This window comes from Mandrillus leucophaeus, unplaced genomic scaffold, assembly GCF_000951045.1.
Source record: "Mandrillus leucophaeus isolate KB7577 unplaced genomic scaffold, Mleu.le_1.0 Scaffold260, whole genome shotgun sequence".
NCBI classification, from domain to species: Eukaryota; Metazoa; Chordata; class Mammalia; order Primates; family Cercopithecidae; genus Mandrillus; species Mandrillus leucophaeus.
In genome coordinates, this window is record NW_012102699.1 from 2606180 (window position 1) to 2620708 (window position 14529).

Sequence of the window (14529 nt, forward strand, 5' to 3'; positions counted from 1 at the left end):
TAACCGTGATCATAGTTTCTCTTTTTCCCACTCCGGAATGGCTGACAGAGCAAGACTCCTTAAAAAAAAAAAAAAAAAAAAAGAAAGAACCACTTTGATCCAGAAAGTGCAGTATCCATTCCTCAGAAATGCCTGTAGCTAAACTATATAAAGCAAGGGGTTCATTTATTCTACTTATTTTTTATTTAATACATAATCTGCACATGGTGCCAAATGGAGAAAAGGCATGTACTGTGATGTCTCCCTCCTAATCCCTTCTCCACCCTTTTTCGTACAAACTGTATCTATTCACATGGTTTATCACCTTGCCTGTAAACAAGCAATATATTTGGAGATTATTCTTTATCAGTACAGAAAGAACCTCTTCCTTTTGGTGGCTCCATAGTATTCTATTGTATGAATACATTGACTTTATTTCTCTCGTCTCCTACTGGTAACCACTTAGTTTTTTCCAGTCTTTGTGATTTCAAACAATGCCGCAGGGACTGGGAAGGCAGAGGTGCTTCCTCAGCCTATTAAAGTTTTGTGAGGACAGATGCTCTTCTTGATAGCCTCTGCCAGGCATGACCATTTAGCATGTCACGCATGTCCTTATCTGTTACGGAAATCTCCACTGCTGAGCTTCTCACAGTCTTCCCTCTGAGTGACCGCTCATAGGTTGTGTTTATGGTCCCCTCCTCTCTCCATCTTTTTCTAATGACCTCTGCATCTCTGCACCCCATTTGCATCTGGCCTCCCAGCTTCTTGGGGTGATTTTTCCACGGAGACCGTCTCCAGAGACAGTCTCTGCCGCTGTGATTGTCGCCTCCCTATTTCCCTGTTACCTCTTTTGATTTGAACTTTCCACCTTCGTCGCTCTTGCAGCAGGCTCTTCACCACAGATAGGTTTGCAATGGGCACAGCTTCTTTTTTATTAAAAAAAAAAAGTGTTTAGTTTTTTTAATGCAAAAAGGATAAAGAAGATAAACTTCACCTATAATCCCACCACCCAGAAATGTCTGTTGTTTATACTGTGGTACATGGATGTCTCATCTTCATATCGAGTGTGTGAGTATAGTTACATCTATGTATAGATGTGTGATCATTTATAGCTTCCGTATACATAAGACTGACCTTGAACACTGTATTTAACACTATAAATCTCGTAGGCATTTTCTCTTGTCATTAACATTCCTTGTAAACATTATTAGTAATTTTTTTTTATTTTTTTTTACGAGGAGTCTTGTTCTGTTTCCCAGGCCAGAGTGCGGTGGCACCATCTCAGCTTGTTGCAACCTCTGGCTCCCAGGTTCAAGCGATTCTCCTGCCTCAGCCTCCCAAGTAGCTGGGACTACAGGCAAGCACCACCATGCCTGGCTAATTTTTTGTATTTTTAGTAGAGATGGGGTTTCACCATGTTGGCCAGGTTCGTCTCGAACTCCTGGCCTGAAGTGATCTGCCCACCTTGGCCTCCCAAAGTGCTGGGATTATAGGCGTGAGCCACCGCGCATGGCCCCCAGAATTGCTTTCTTTCGTGACCCAGTGAATGCTGCTTTCAAAGCAAACTAGTGTTTCAAGTGTTAAAACTGGCCTGAGTCAAAGAGTTAGGGAGTAGATTAGGCTTTATTGTGTCATATGTGTCCTGAGAGCTTTATATGCATTTTCTCATTTAATTCTTAAAATGACTTTGTGTGAGGCAGTTTCATGTTTTCACTTTACAGACAAGGACACTGAGGCTCAGAGAGGATGAGTAACTCACTCAAGGTTACACAGCTAGCAAATCACAGAGCCAGGATTTGAATTAATGTGTGCTGCGCTCTAAAGTCTGCATCTGCTAGAGGGTGTAGACATAGGCTTTTGAATTTTTCAGTAATAAATTTGAATTCTAAAGTAATTTGATAGAAGCCAAAGTAATGGTGTGCTGGTAAGACAGGTCTCTAGAAAATGAAAAACCAAAAACCTGATTTGTAGTGTTTCCAATTTCTGTGGTGTAAATACTCCCACCATAGCCAATTTCAAGCTGTCAATGGTTTCACAATCCACTTAGAGAACTCCTGAGTATGTAACCATCCGTGCAAGTTGATACGGATGCTTCCTTCATCCTACTGGCCAAACAGTTGATTACTTACCCAGTGCCATGTGTTTTTTTGCACTCTGTGTTCTGGTAGGTTAAATAAATAAAAATAGTGCACTCATTTCTAAGTGAGGCAGCTGCACACATCTACAAAGTCCTTCTAAAAATCAGATTTCCGTGGCATCTTTGAAGTTTTCTAAAGTTCAATGACTATTAGGCAACATATCTTCCCACTACTGAAGTGGATTTTTTTTTTTTTTCCCACATGTGTGTGGCTTTCAGTGTTTGTGACTAATTCTGGGATTCCAGTCTTTCCCCAAGGATAAGAATTAAGATCAAGAGACAGGCTAGTGATAAATTGTTAGGATGTGGTCAAAGACACAAAGCTAATTCACCATGTCTGTGTTCTGTAGATTAGACTATCACCAGAATATGTAATTAGAGCCTGTTATAACATGGATTTAATCAATGATGGAAATATGAGGTAAGAGAAATGTGCAAAAATTACTCCTAGGACTTTCCAGCACTACCAGGGGAAACCACTTAAGAAAATCCAAATGGTTTAACAGTAACAGAGGAAACTCTTTCCATTCCCAACAATGACTTCAGGAAACCAGCTGAAGCCATCATCTTCCTTCAAAGCCCGTGGTCTGCCATACCTGAACCTTTCCACCAAGGTTGTGTGATGCTTGAGTCACTGCTGAGGCCGTTTGCAGCCTGTTGAATATTATATTGTTTTGTTGTTGTTTTTTGACAGAGTCTCTCTCTGTTGCCCAGGCTGGAGTGCCGTGGCACAATCTCAGCTCACTGCAACCTCCACCTCCCAGGTTCAAGTGATTCTCACACCTCAGCCTCCCGAGTAGCTGAGGTTACAGGCACCCACCACCATGCCCAGCTAATATTTTTTGCATTTTTAGTAGAGATGGGGTTTTGCCGTGTTGGCCAGGTTGGTCTTGAATTCCTGACCTCAAGAGATCTGCCTGCCTCGGCCTCCCGAAGTGCTGGGATTATAGTCGTGAGCCACCATGTCTGGCCTTGAATATTGGTTTTATTCCTGCCATTTAGGGACACTAAATAATTGTCACAGTATACATCCCCAGACAGAGGGTCTGGGGGTGATCTATACATTTGTGCAGTGACTTTTTGGTGGCTGAAAAAACAGAGAGTTGAGCACCATCTTTGATGACTTAGTCTTGGCTGGAGGATTTGTCAGGCACTGTCTGATAGGTGGAGGAATCTGCATCCTTGAACTAGGTGGGAGGTATGCCCACTTTGCTGGTAGTTGGCAAAGAATGATGGCTCTCTCACTGTAGTCATTCTCATCCTGATTGGCCACCTTATTAAAAGAGGAGTTCAGGGAACTCTAGCTGGGCTTTTATTTCAAGGGTGTTTTCCCAGCCTATGCTGATAGATCCTCCTGGGTTGTAGTCTTCAGATGCAAACAGGATCTTATTGTTTCCACTGGGGAGCAGCATGGGTGAAGGAATGGATTGAAATGTGCGTCATCTTACCTTTCCTACCTGAATCTGAATCCGAGTTTGAAAAACAAAACAAAACAAAACCTAAAACAGAACAGAAAAACGTTCTGGTCCTACCTAGACAGCTATATCCTCTCAAAAACACTCTGTACTTTGCCTGGGTTTCCTCTGATTTGACCCAGGATGACTGCAGTCTGCTTTCCATCATCTTAAAGGTGTGGCTAATTAGTGCTTGTTCTCTGGAACCGTCTACTCTCCTATTACACTCTCGATCCTGTTTTTTAAGAAAAAGAAGTCAGGAGAAGGTCGTAGGCATTGGCTCAAATACTCCCAGGACTTTATGGAATGCATTTCCCATTTACTCTCCATTTCAGTGCTTATACTATGCTGGGGGAAGCTGAGCTATGGCTTTACCGTGCTTAGTGAATAAATGGCTATTTCTCTGTGTTAATGGTCTGCATGTCTTATTTCATAGGTCACAGGAATGAGAAAGTACAGCTCTGTCATTGATTTGATTGTTTTTGTCCAGCCATGAGAAACACTCCCATCTCTGTCCCCAATCCCCTGTTAGTGAAAAATCCCCAAATACACTAATTCCTCCCTCTCTTCAGAAACATTACATTGCAATAGTAGAAAATGCGGAGGGGTGGGTGTGGTGCTTCGACAAAAGGGAACCACTGAAGCCTGGTTTCTGCCTGCAAAATGCGTAGTCCAGTTGAAGGGACGTGGAATCATTTGGGGAATCAAGCCTGCTCTGACTCTTGGCTCCCTGGACCGTGTCATCATCTGGACGCCAGATAAAATACAGATGTTCAGCGAGAAACACAGCACCAGACCATTTTCCTTTTGGCGTGCGCTGCCTCTTAAATGCCTGAATGCCAGACAAACTCATTTTCAGCATTTTGCTTCAGCTATAACTCACAGAAGATATCCCAATCTGGATTGAATCATCTTCTCAGCTATGTCTCTGAAAGAGGGCCCACGTTCTCTGTGGCCTCTGGCTGCCGGGTTTTTCACGGTCTCTGAGCTGCTCTTCCTTGAAGTCACATGTGTAAAACTGCTGTAGTAGACAGCAGCCATGGACAGGCCTCCTCTCCAGCCCAGCATAAACCACAGAGCTGTCACTCCCTCGAGCCCTTAGCACACTCCTCCTGTACAGCCGTCTCTCCGGCTGCCATTGCCTTTGCATCAAATTGACCCTTTAAACCAATTGTTGCCTCGAAATCAAATGAAGAGCAGCTCCTGTTTTTGTGACTGTCTCTGCATAGAACAGGAGTCAGATTTTTCCAGCAGGAAGAGGATTTTGTTTTGTAACAACCTCGGACACGGAGGGGTCGCTGAAAGTTTGTAATTACCTTGCAAGGAAGCCTGTAACTGAGGCTCAGGTGTGAGGAGGCGTGTTGTGAAGACGCAGGGAGGAATGCGCACCTGCAGGGCTTTGCTGTTGGATTCCAAGCTCCCACACCTGTCTCCTCTCCTCCCTCCTCAAGAAGCTTCATGCTTTCCCTGTCTGCAACTGGGGAGAGTAACTTTTAAAGGCAAGCTTGAATGATGGTGAGCTCTAATAACGCAGCCATGGAGACCATCTGTTTTTAGCATAAATTCTAATATGTTCGAGCAGTCCTTCCTTGTCTAATTGGAAAAGCCTACCCTACAGGTGTAAAATTTTCCTTTACTATAAAAAGGACATGTAATAAGGACATAGGGCCTGCCTGTGATGGAAGTGACTCTGAAATTTCAGAGAAAAATGATACCGGGGCCATTTCCCTCCGTGACTCTCTTCAGTTGCTTCTGGGCCTGCTTCACCCAGGTAGAAACTCAAGAGGGTGGACCAATCATAAATTTGCCCTTTGGGCTCTCTCTGCTGGCTGAACACCAACCTCAGCTTCCTACCTACTCCTGCTACAAGCATCAGAGAGACTCAGGAACGACCCCAACTTGATTCTCACTCCAAACTCTTGTTTTTCTGCACAGCCTTTCTCTCCTGGATAGTTCAAAAAACCAGAGTTATAGAAGGAAGGAAGCAGAGTAGGCAGCTAGACCCCTGTGATCTCTTTTTGGGAGGCACATACCATTCCAGAATTTGCCCTCCTCCTGGGTCTGGGTGGCACGCACGCACACCCCACGCAGCGGCTGCAGTCCTTCCTGGCAGCTGCTGCACTCGTCATGACCAGGGCCTGTGCAGGTTTCACACTCTCGGTGGCAGGGCTCACATTCTCCCATTTCTTGGTCACCATAGAATCCAGGGCCACATTTCCTCACACAACTGCCACCTATGTGAGAACACAGAAAGCATGAAGGCTTTGGTGATCTTTGCAAGGCCAAGTTCTAAAGAGGCTGGAGGAAATTTTAGGGACCTTTTTCTTTGTATTTGTTTTTATTGTTATTTTTGAGATGGAGTATCTCTCTGTTGCCCAGGCTAGAGTGCAGTGGCATGATCTTGGCTCACTACATCCTCCATCTCCCATATTCAAGCCATTCTCCTGCCTCAGCCTCCTGAATAGCCAGGACTACAGGTGTGTGTCACCACACACGGCTAATTTATATATTTGTAGTAGAGATGGGGTTTCACCATGTTGGCCAGGCCACTCTGTCCAGGCTTTTCATTTGTTTTTAAAGAAACCAAGATGGCTTTAGCTTATTTCAACCAAGAAATGTGTTTTAATAAATCCAGACTGGGCAAGGTGGCCCATGCTTGTAATCCCAGCACTTTGGGGGGTTGAGGTTGGCAGATCACCTGAGGTCAGGTGTTCGAGACCAGCCTGGCCAACAGAGGGTGCAGTGAGCTGAGATTGCACCACTGCACTCCAACCTGGGTGACAAGAGCAAGACTCCATCTAAAAAAAAAAAAAAAAAACCAACACTTTACCTAAGTCCTCTTTCAACTGGGAATTTACATTGGCCATTAAAGGGTTAAGAGCATTGACTACAGAATCCTTGAGGCCTTGAAAAACTACAAATAAAATAAATCTCTGTGTAGAGAAACACTGAAGAACATTGTGGGCTGTCTTTCTCATTCTTTCTCCCCCAAACACTCAAGTGCATTGGGCTATTATCTCTTCAGCTGCAAGATTCACACTGTATTTCTTTCCTAACTATCCATTTCCATTAGTCAGTGACCAAAACCTAAGGCAAGGGATCTTGTTAATTTCTTACAGTGCACAGAGATATATGAGATGGATTAAATCTCAAGACAAGGGTCAGAGCTTTCAATATGCCAGGTGACTTCAATACCAAAACATTTATCTTCAGCTACCCACTCTCTATCTCCATCCAATTCAGCCTTGTTTCCATCAGCTTGGAGATATGTGAGATTAATTAGTGGAACAGGACCCATGCTTCAGTAATAAAAGCAGAAGGAAGTGGTTCAGCTAATGTTTATTTCTAAACCAAATTAAAATTTCTCCTTGGGCCAGAGGTGCCAGCACACACAGACTCTGAAACTAATCACATGTGTGCTCCTGCGGCCCCAACTGGGTGGCGCTCCAGTGCCTGGTTCTCACCTTGGATGGTACCATTTTCTAACTTACCCAAGAGAAAGAAGCCCTCTTCACACCAGTAACACCCATTCTGGTCACAGCTGCCACAGTTACTATCGCATGCCTTGCATTCCAGTTCCTCACTGTAGGTCTTCTCAGGACAGGTTTTATAACAATGCTGATCAAACCTAGAGGAAGAAGACATCATTTCTTGCATGACATACGTTGATGTATTACTCTTCACCACCATAATTTAATCTGCTTATATATATCTATGCAGAGTTTTTTTTTTCGTTTTGTTTGAGATGGAGTTTTGCTCTTGTTGCCCGGGCTGGAGTGCAGTGGTTGATCTCGGCTCCCTGCAACCTTGGTCTGCCGGGTTCAAGTGATTCTCTTGCCTCAGCCTCCCGAGTAGCTGGGATTACAGGTGCACACCACCATGCCTGGTTAATTTTTGTATTTTTTTTCTAGAGAGGGGGTTTTGCCATGTTGGCCAGGCTGGTCTCAAACTCCTGACTTCAAGTGATCCGTCCAGCTCTGCCTCCCAAAGTGTTGGAATTACAGGCATGAGCCACCACGCCCAGCCCATGCAGCGTTTTCAGCAGGAGTGAGTAATTGAATTTCAGGTTTGGTCTGTTGTGCCCCCATCAACCCAAGTCACTAACCACCTCCTTCTGGACCTCCAAGGACTCTTTATCAGGGCAGCTGGGAGAAGGCTGGGGAGAAGGAAGGGGTACTGATACTTATTTATAGAGTACTAATTATGTGTCAAGTATTAGCTCATCTAAATCTCCACAAATCTCGTGTGGTAGATATCATGTATCTTTAATTTCTAGGTAAGAGAACTGGAGCTCAAGGTTAAGCGCTCAAAATCACACAGCTAGCTAATGGTGGGACTGGGATTTTAACCAAAGTCTGTGTGAAAAGGTTGCTTGTGTGATTTGTCACATAGCAACTGGCACCGAGGCCTGAAATAGCTTGGTGTCAAGCCCAAGCAGCTTACTAAAATGTCTGTAACCAGATTATTAACAATAGTAGCGAAGCAGCTTAGTTTTTATTTATAAATATTTTTATGTATGTTTTCTGTTATTCTCATGATACAGTAAAAATGTTGTAATTCAGACTTCACTGAATTGCAGGCTTACCTGAAGGGGGAGTGGACTGAAATCGACCCCTGCCTTTGATGAATTTCAAAGCATCAGCATGATATCAGGGGAAACCTTTGCATATCTTCTTTAACAACTTCTTTTTTTTTTTTGAGACTAAGTCTCCCTGTCACAGAGGCTGGAGTGCAATGGTGTGATCTTGGCTCACTGCAACCTCCTCCACCTCCTGGGTTCAAGCGATTCTCCTGCCTCAGCCTCCTGAGTAGCTGGGATTACACATGTGCACCACCATACTCAGCTAATTTTTGTATTTTTAGTAGAGATGGGGTTTCCCCATGTTGGCTAGGCTGGTCCCAAACTCCTGGCCTCAGGTGATCCACCCACCTTGGCCTCCCAAAGTGTTGGGATTACAGACGTGAGCCAACATGCCTGGCAACAACCTCTGTTGTATAGCATTTCACTAGCTGTATTCAAAATTGCTCAATGTTTTCAAAGATTAGATACGTTTGTTTCTTGAAATAAATATCTCATGTTGTACCCTTGGTGATATTGGAGCATGTTCTTTCAGGGTATTTGTTTTTCAGAGGGTTTTATGAAACATGCTCATTAGCGAGTTAGTGGTGAACTGGAGAGGCGGCCAGGTTTGGCTCCAAAGTTTAACAGAGGGTGTTTAACAAAGTTTAACAGAGCCTGGCCAACATGGCGGAACGCTATCTCTACTAAAAATACAAAAACTAGCTGGGCGTGGTGGTGTGTGCCTGTAATCCCAGCTACTAGGGAGGCTGAGGCACAAGAATTGTTTGAACTTGGGAGGCAGAGGTTGCAGTGAGCTGAGATCTTGCCACTGCACTCCAGCCTGGGCCACAGAGTGAGACTCTGTCTAAAAAACAAACCAAAAAACAAACAACAACAAAAAAAACAAAGTGGGTCAAGAGTGCAGTGATGTGAGACATAGTCAATGTACAGAATGGCAGGCTATTCTGGAAAAGTTAGATTAAAACCAGAAGGCTAAGAACTGATAAGGTTAACTGATCATTTTTAGTATGTTTTAGCTTGTTGGTCTTCCTTTTCTTTCCCATCCTCCTCACTCCTTTCACTTCTTCCTACCTATTACCACATTTCAAGAGTATTTGTCTTTGGACAGGTGGGTCACCTCCTCTTGTCACCATATTGCTTTGTCCGATTCCATGGATGGAGGGAAAAGGCAATGTGGTGACAAAAGGAGGTGACCTGCCAAAGTCCAAATGTTCCAAATGCAGACCTGTCACTAGCTGTGTGCAACCTGAGTAAAACCTTGTCCCTCTCTGAGCTTCAGTTTTCTCTTCAGGAGATTAACATCCTCCTTGTGTCTCTGACAATCTCGATAAAATGATGGAGAGATGAAATAGTTGTGGGAGTTTGTATATCACAAAACTTCTGAGTTCTTAGGAGGACAGGGAGGGATTATGCAGCCTGTGCATTACCCAGGGCCTTCCTTTCCTTTGCAGCTCCTTTCTCTTTAGTTTTCCTTCTAGGACAGTCAACAGTGTGTGCTGGAAGGGAGGCTAGACTAGGAAGAGGAGGTGATATTTTAACATGCCATTTTTGATTTTGTGGATTTTTATTAGAGTGTGTTGGCAGTGATGGTTACCTCTGTTTCATTTAACCTAGTGGTCTGTGTCTGTCGTTACCTAGGGGATGATTGAGCTAATATAGCACCTGGCTTCGCCCTGGCGCCTTTGCTCTGGTTAAGGACAAGGTATCCATGCAGACATTTGCAAACAGCTTACTTGGGACCAGGTATATTATTAAGGTCTGTCCATGAACAGCAAGATCTGAATCTTGGTAACCCATGGCAGGATTCCTAGACACCAGTGTCAGGCTGGATGACTTCCAGGATCAAGAAAGAGATGGCCTCCTTTCGAGGCAAGGAAACAGCTGGGCTCTTATTGCTAAATCCAAGAATTGCTCATTAATAGCCTGACAGGACAGAGTTGCTTCAGGCTACAGGGCCACTTTGCTTTAATCACTGGATTGAGGATTAAGTCAGTAATGCTTAAACTGCAGAAAAGTTAGTGCCATGAAAAGGAAGGCCAGACTTACCTGTAATACCCCATAGCGCAAGATGTGCATGTTCCTGGATCATCTGGAAAAAAATTAAAACAATAAAAAATAATAATTATGAGGAATTTGTCATTTGGAAAAACAGGCTCTGGAAAAGTTGTGGCTTGAGATAAACAATCCTGTGGGATAGTTTCATGAAATGTACTGTCCAGAAATAATATGTGAACAGATTGCACCATTTTTAATTAGTAACAAGATGTACACTAGGATTTATCTTTATCAAAGGTAATAAGAGTTCTCATAAACACTTGGCCCTACTTTCAAGGAGGAATAGGCTCAAGCTACTGGGTCTTCAAATTAAAGATCAATGACCATCCACATTAAGAACCCCCTGGCCTCTAAGAGATAGAGGGATCAAGCAAGTCCACACACAAATATTTGGAAAGGGCTACAAGCTTCTGACCCTGAATAGAGGGTTTTCCATCAGTTACCCCAGAATCTTGCCAATGGAAGTGAGCATCATTTGGGGCACTCCTTTGAAATCTACACAATTATTTTTCCCAAGTATCCACTTCATGTTATGCCCTTCACAACCTTCTTAAAAAAATTGTCCTGGTCTCATTAAGAGTAATGATTCAATGCGTCCCTTCTGGCTCACAGAAGGGTTCTCTCCTGCAGCTTTCAGGGGACTTAAAGAGAGAAAGGATTTTCAGAGTCATCATCTCAGTCTATTTCTCTCCCTCCTAACACTTCCCAAGAGATGCAACTCTCAGATCTGGCTATAAAGAGAATTCTATGACTTCCTCTGGCCTGCAGTTCTTGCACGTAATAGAGCTATCACTGGCAGGTTCTTTCTGTGATCTAACCTACCCTCCAGTCTTGCTCTTTTTATTTTAATAGGAGATGAAAGGCAACTGCTCCTCTTTAAAATGTTCCTCTTGGTATGTGAAAATTTTATGTCACCTTTAATTAACAAAATAAAACTATATCATTTGAACTTTGTGCATAGCATTCCTTTCTAATCTGTTCTGCCCTCTTCTGGTTTTCTCAGACTGCCCTTAAGAGGTAGACACAACCTCATCCAAATCTTTAGTCACACATTCATCTTAGGTCCTAGGGAGGCTACCAAATGATATTACTGTGTACTACACATAACACAACTAATGCATTGCACCAAATGTTAAGTGGGAAAATTTCTAGCAAAGGCTCTGCTAATTAAAGCAGGGATCTGCAGAAACTTCTGGAAATAGCTTGATGATGGTGCAGTGGAAAGAGCGCTGGCCTGGAAATTGAGCTTCCTGTTTGAAGTTTCAACTCAGGCTTAATTGTGTTGTGAACATGCACAAATGTCACTCTACTTTCTGGGTCCTGGTTTCTGCTGGTATAAAATGAGCTGGTTGGACAAGATGGTTGTTAAGACTTCCGGAAAGTCACAGTTTCCGAAGTTGAGCCTAGCAAGAGTTGGCAATTGTGGCCCGCCCCAGGACCTTGACCTTGCCATCTATTTATTTGTATTGTGTAAGAATGCTTTCATTCTATATAACTAGAGTTGAGTAATTGCAAGAGACCAAAGATATTTACTCCCTGCCACTTCACAGAATTTGCCATCCCCTGACTATAGCACTATCAGCTTGTGACTTGGTCATGCTCATCTCTGCTAGGGGACACAGGTGCTGTAGTTGTCTTAACAGCTGGTTTCAGAGTTCCTCTTAGCAAAAGAACCATCTATATTTGGGAAACTACCTTCTTAAGCTCCTTGGGGTAGAAGTTTTAATTGGAAGAGTTGAACAAGAGCCAAGACAGCCAAAGAGATAGAAGGGCCCTTCTGCAGGAAGCTGTTATCTGCTCATGGGCGGGAAATGGTTTTTAATGTCTGGGTCAACATGGTTTATAATACGGTGACTAAGACAGGACAGTGAAATGAACCAAAAACCAGGCTAATTAGGTGGAACCAGGAACTGAAGCTAGAGGTGACCATGAGAAAGAAAAGCTCCCTGGCATTCTTAGAAATCTTGGGGAAGGCCAATTCATAGACTGGGGATCTGAACCCATTGTAAGTGCATGCAGAGGCCCCAACACCAGTGGTTCCCCTGTACTAGTTCATTTTCCATTACGAGTCTATTTTTGCATCCATATTCTTTTCAGTTTCTAAATAACTTCCTACCACTAAGCTTGCATTGGGGCAGCTTACTTTACTCTGCCTCCCTGATGAACATATTTGACTCTAACAGTTTTGCTAATTTGGCAAGGGCTGGGGAAATTCTAATCCTGTTCTTTAATGTTCTGGTCATCCCTCCCATCTAGGAACTTAATGAGCTTGCTCTCTGCTCCTTTAAGCAGGTCACTGATGAAAATGTTAAACAGAACCAAGCCTCAGAAATGTGCATACCAATGCAATCTTGAGTTCAGGGACTTTTCCAGCCCAGTTGCACAGCGAATTTGGTACCTTTACAACTGTTTGCATAAATGAATAATGCATAGAACAGGAACTGTGTCTTATAACAGTTTATGAATGTCCTTTAGTTTTTCTCATTATTACCAGTTGTTCTAAAGAATGAGAATTATTTAAAAAATGTTTTCCACCCCAGAAGATCCACAAGTCAGACATAAGCTAAATGGATTTAGCTTGACCACTGAGAGGCTGCTGTTATGAGTTTAAGGAAGAAGGTAACAATCCCAAATCTAGAAGTTAACTCTAAGTCAGCTTGGCATTTAGATGGTGAGGAGGGGTGGCTTAAGGAGAAAGATGAATTTTCCTGGTTTCTTTTGTGTGTGTGTGTGTGTGTGTGTGTGTGTGTGTGTGTGTGTGGTAAGGGGAATGGAAAGGGAGTCTAAACAAGCTACAATTGTTAGCTGTCTTGGAAGGTGTTATCCAAAGAAGGATGTTTAAATAGCTCGGGTGATTTGATCTTGTCAAACTTTTGAGCTGAGAGAGCATATTTTTGGGAGAGATAGGGAAAGTTCAGTCAGAATTCACAGACAGCCTCACACATTTGGAAAAAAGCCTTCAGAAACAGTGGCTGGCTTCCAGCTGCTCATTGTCCCTCCTAAGGAGAGCACGCGAGCAGATGCCTTGTCAGGATGGGGATGCCGTCTTTCTGTCTCGAGAAAACTCATTTTTATTGTTTCATTTGTATGGGGTGGGTTGGGCAGGACTACAATGTCCACTCTATCTTGAGAGCTCTTCATGATGCCCTGTGTCACCTTCCCACTGTGACACAGTGGGATCATCCGTACTGTCACTCATCATGAACTCACTGTCCCATGGAGAAATTGCCTCCTGCTTCAACATCACCTTCAGCAGCCAATTTACATTCTATGCCATTTTATTTTGTTCTCAGTAACGCCAATCACCTTCACCATTGAATTTGGATGGATGAAGGCCACAGTGGGAGCTGTGCACATCGTACCTATAAGATGTATTGGGAAGGAGATATTTTAAACTTGGATGTCTAGAGAAGAATTTATTTTTATGGTTTACATGAACTTGGTGTCCCATAATTCAGGATACATACAAGTGGAGGGTGAGCATAACCATGGCAACCTCATGCAGACTGTGAGAGGGTCCTGGCCTCCTGCTGCTCTGTGAGAAAGAAAATGTCGGCCCAAGTCAGCAAGCTGGCATCTCATGAAGATGCAATGTCACAATTACAGGGTGAGACTGGCCGCCCTGGCCATGCTGGCTGTCCAAAGAGACCAGGTCTCCCTATGGTATCCAGGCTGGTATCAAACTCCTGATCCCAAGTGATCCTTCTGCTTTGGCTTCCCAAAGTGCTGCGATCACAGGGAAGTTATTTTGTCACTGCATAAAGATACTTGTGAAGAAACTGGACTCCCAGCTTCCAGGTTATGTGTCTCAGTATTCTAGCAGAAAAGCATGGAATTTAAGATGGAGTCTCACTGTGTTGCCCAGGTGGTTTTGAACTCCTGACCTCAAGCAATCCTCCTGCCTCAGGCTACCAAAGCCCTGGTATTACAGCCCAGTCCTTGGAGAGACCAGGAAATCCAGAGTTTTCTCCAAGAATGGGGATTCCTGAGAAGCGAGTTTCACATTGAGTCAAGAAAGGAGAATCATATACTGTCAAGGGCAATGGCCCGGAGCCTCAAGAACAGGGGAACAAAGAAGAGCTGGGCTTGACAGGATCATGGTGGTTCTCTGTCCCACCTAAAACCTACCACTACCTCAAGACCCCCTCAAGATGGTGACCTGTCTTGGTTTCAACACCTTAAACAGGAAACACTGGGAAGATGCATACTTCTCTATTCCATATCAGACGTGTCTTAGAGGAAACCCGTATAGCTGAGTGACCAAAGAAAAGCATGAGAAAAATGTGAAATCTGTGCCAGGCCATTCACAAGGTTTTGCTGGT

At 43.6% G+C, this 14529-nt stretch overlaps 1 protein-coding gene across 1 annotated transcript in view; it reads right to left on the reverse strand.

The window, feature by feature from the left end:
• The window catches only part of PCSK5 (proprotein convertase subtilisin/kexin type 5), a 485048-nt gene that overhangs the window by 63802 nt on the left and 406717 nt on the right, over nucleotides 1-14529 (reverse strand). The window contains exons 26-28 of the mRNA XM_011984097.1: nucleotides 10199-10241; nucleotides 7062-7198; nucleotides 5604-5804 (exon numbers count right to left, since the gene is read on the reverse strand). Of these exons, the coding sequence (XP_011839487.1) occupies nucleotides 5604-5804; nucleotides 7062-7198; nucleotides 10199-10241 (381 nt within the window). The remainder of the gene's footprint in view (nucleotides 1-5603; nucleotides 5805-7061; nucleotides 7199-10198; nucleotides 10242-14529) is intronic.